The following is a 3,438-nucleotide window of genomic DNA, read 5'->3' as shown; positions in this document are numbered from 1 at the left end:
GAGCGTTTTTTAAAGAAGATGGGTTTAGTGTTCAATGAGGGCAAGACCAACTATATGCTGTATATATGCTAGGCACCGCTATTAACACAGACAACGACATCAGCGCTGAAATCAAACTAAGAATAACTCTTGCAAACCGCTGCTTCTTTGGACTTAGAAGGCAATTGAGAAGTAAAGTCCTCTCTCGAGCATGTAAAATCACCATCTATAAGACACTCATCATCCCGGTTATCATTTATGGTGCTGAGGCCTGGACCCTGTCAAAGAAAGATGAGAGCGTCTTAGGATGCTTCCTGAGAAAAATTCTTCGGGTGATTTTTGGTCAAGTACGCATAGATGGAGGAGAAGATATAACGACGAACTGTACGGGCTGTACAGCGACACTGACCTAGTTAGCAGAATTAAAGTCCAACGGCTTAGATGGCTAGGTCATGTAGAGCGGATGGCCATTAACGCTCCAGCCCGGAAGGTCTTCGAATCCAATCCCGAGTGACGGCGCAGTAGAGAAGGACCGCGACTCAGGTGGCGCACCCAGGTGGGAGAGGACCTCAACCAACTTGGAGTGCGAAACTGGAGACAGCTAGCTAGGGACCGAGCTGGTTGGAGACGCATGTTGGTTGAGGGCCAGGTCCGCCCGTACTATAGCGCCACCTTAAGTAAGTAAGATCAATGTCCCGATTGTAAAGGAGTCCCCCATTAATTTCTTTGTCTGACGTGCTAGATTAGCGGAACAGCAAATCTATACTGTTTCAGACCACACCCATCTAAAAAGAGGATGCCTCAAGTGTAAAGAATCAAGCGTGCACTTTCAAAGTACTCGTCGTATGGATATAACGCACCTTAAATTAAATTATTGTTCAAAGACTGTTGACTGTTGTAAAACAACCGTTTTGTCAGACCGAAGGCTCCTTTGGCCCTGGCCAGAGCAGCATTTACATATGTTTGTCTGTTGAAATATAAATACTGATCTAACTAGATACTAAGGTACTTCACTTTTGCTTGTTAATCGCTGCCCTTGAAGATCAATGATCATCATCGTCTTGCACACAATCTTGCACGCATCCCTCGTGTAAACGGAGTCCAAAACAGAATTTTTTGGACATTTATTTTCAGTTTCCAGTTGTCGCAATATTGCTGAATCATGTCAAAATCACCTTTCGTGCCGAGATTATTTAACTATATAGTGTGAAGAGGTGCATAGGCTATGGGAATTCTGAAAACGTGGAGCGATTATGGCACTAAAACCCTATCGCTACCATTGAGTCAAATAGACAAAAATTTTGATCGATAAAGCGAATTAAAAATTTTCACAAAACCCAGAGTTTATCCCAAGATCACAATTTTGACGAAAAAAGACCCAAGAAAATATCTGCAGATTATTATGTCTAAAAAACAATAAGGGAAATAAGAAATAAATTGAAATTGGATTACATACGCAAATTTCCATTAGTCATTTTTGACATGGAAGCATAGTTAAATGCGTGTTCCATTAGCTCGGATACTACAAAAAGTGATGTTGCCATGGGTTGAGTAGAATTTACCTATAATATGGAGATATCAGCAGGAAAATAATCCAAAGAATAGGGCAAAGCTCACTGAAATGTGGTGCCAGAACAATTCAGCCAATGTGCTTCAGAAGTCCAGAACTAAGTCCTAGAGGGCACCTATGGGTCAACGTAGAGGACAACCTCTATGCTTATGGTAAAGCACTGGATGAATTTACAATTAAGGAAGAGTCGACATCGATGCCTTAAAAGGCGACGCACGTTGCTGTATGAAAGCTTGGCCGTCACAAGCCAGTTATCTCAATGAACAAACCTTATTCGTTTAATGCAATGCCAAAAGATGGATCCTAAATTCCAAAATTTCAATTATTATAACTCATATTCAAATTCTAGCGGATTCCGTTTTGCGTTAAAATGGCTTTTGAATGACTATTAATGTAAGATTAATATTGATTTCCCCAGTTCTTAGCACATTCGGCTTTATGTTGCCTACTTTTTAAATGCTGTATTATACGAATGTTTAAAAATACATGTATTTACATATACAAATTTTAAGCTTCATATCAGACAAAATTTAACTCATTTACATAACTATACTAGCTGACGCGGCAGACTTCGTACTGACTCAATCGATAAATAAAAGACCTACACTTTTGTATACAATAATTTCAAACCAAACAAAACGTATTGAATTAAAAGCATTTTTTTAATGAAGCATGAAGTTTTATTATTATTTTCGACACATCATGTTGGTTACATAAAAAAACAGACTTTTCCTGAAATACTGGCTATTTATAAGGTTTAAATTTTTATTAACAGGCACACACTGTTATAATAATAACAAACTGTTAATCAATTTAAAGCTTTCTCATAAACCATATTTTTAGTTTTGTTTTGTGGTGCGTAAATAAACAAAGAAAATGGTTTTTATGATTGTTGCCTCAATGACGTTATTCAACAGCTTTTTCACAGACAGTCTTGGTCCATTGCATGTCGAGGGTGATTAATGTTATGCAGCATGATGACAACTGATCCTACTTTAAACTGCTGATTTTGAGGTGGTAATCCAGGAAATTCCAGTGAATTTAAAAACTCCGTGTGATAGTTGACTACGTCATCCTGGTTCATAACGGTGTCGACTGATTTGAAGGAAACCAACTGTCCTGGAAGAAAATTCTGAATGGTCGCATTGAAATATTCGACATTTTTATTTTTCGCTGCCAATATTGCTCGTTCACCCAGCCAATTATGGTTATTGAACTTTTGCGCTATATCTGGGAAAACACGCTGAATAAGCTCCTCTTTTGAATCTTTGATGTGACAGAAATGTGTGGATAATATGATGAATACGGTCGAGGTGTCCATTGCAACTTTATAATTTCCAATATCTGAAAACTGCTTTTGAAACACATTTGCATTTTCATCATCTTGCAAAAATACTCGCATGTTAGTTGCTAATTGGAGTGTCTTTACGTACTGCCACAAATTTGATGATTTTAGGCATGCATTTAGTTCATCAGCAACAGCTGATCGGGGAATAACTGGAAGAGTCTGACGAAAACCACCTGACAACAGAATTATGGCCCCACCAAAAATATTCTGGTTGCCACGAAGATCTTTCAATGTTCTGTTAATCAGTGCCTCCAATGACCTCTTATGGGCCATTGTGCATTCATATCAAACAATTTATTTGCATACCTGTAGGATCTTGGCCATTGCGCTATTTTTGCCGATGGTGCAATTTGGTGTTTCGGTGATTTACATGTTTAATGGTAGCAGGTCGCAGCTATTACAGATGGAGCCATCGCTAGAGCAACATCATTTCGCGATCTGATCCTCGCCAAAAGCAATGAAATTAAGAACGTTTTTTCGGTTCCTCCGGAAGCATCAAGGAAATAAATTTCACCAGATTCACTGTTCACAGCTTCTATCC

General features: G+C 38.8%; 1 protein-coding gene across 1 annotated transcript; it reads right to left on the bottom strand.

Moving 5' to 3' along the window:
- Window positions 1-2,471: 2,471 nt before the first annotated feature.
- LOC129940839 (uncharacterized) lies at window positions 2,472-3,170 on the bottom strand. Its single transcript, XM_056049341.1, has one exon. It carries the CDS (start codon window positions 3,168-3,170, stop codon window positions 2,472-2,474), a length of 699 nt encoding a protein of 232 aa, XP_055905316.1.
- Between the last annotated feature and the right edge of the window lie 268 nt (window positions 3,171-3,438).

This window comes from Eupeodes corollae, chromosome 1 (assembly GCF_945859685.1).
Source record: "Eupeodes corollae chromosome 1, idEupCoro1.1, whole genome shotgun sequence".
NCBI lineage: Eukaryota > Metazoa > Arthropoda > Insecta > Diptera > Syrphidae > Eupeodes > Eupeodes corollae.
The sequence above is the reverse complement of the archived record's forward strand: the minus strand, read 5'-3'. Positions and strand labels throughout refer to the sequence as shown.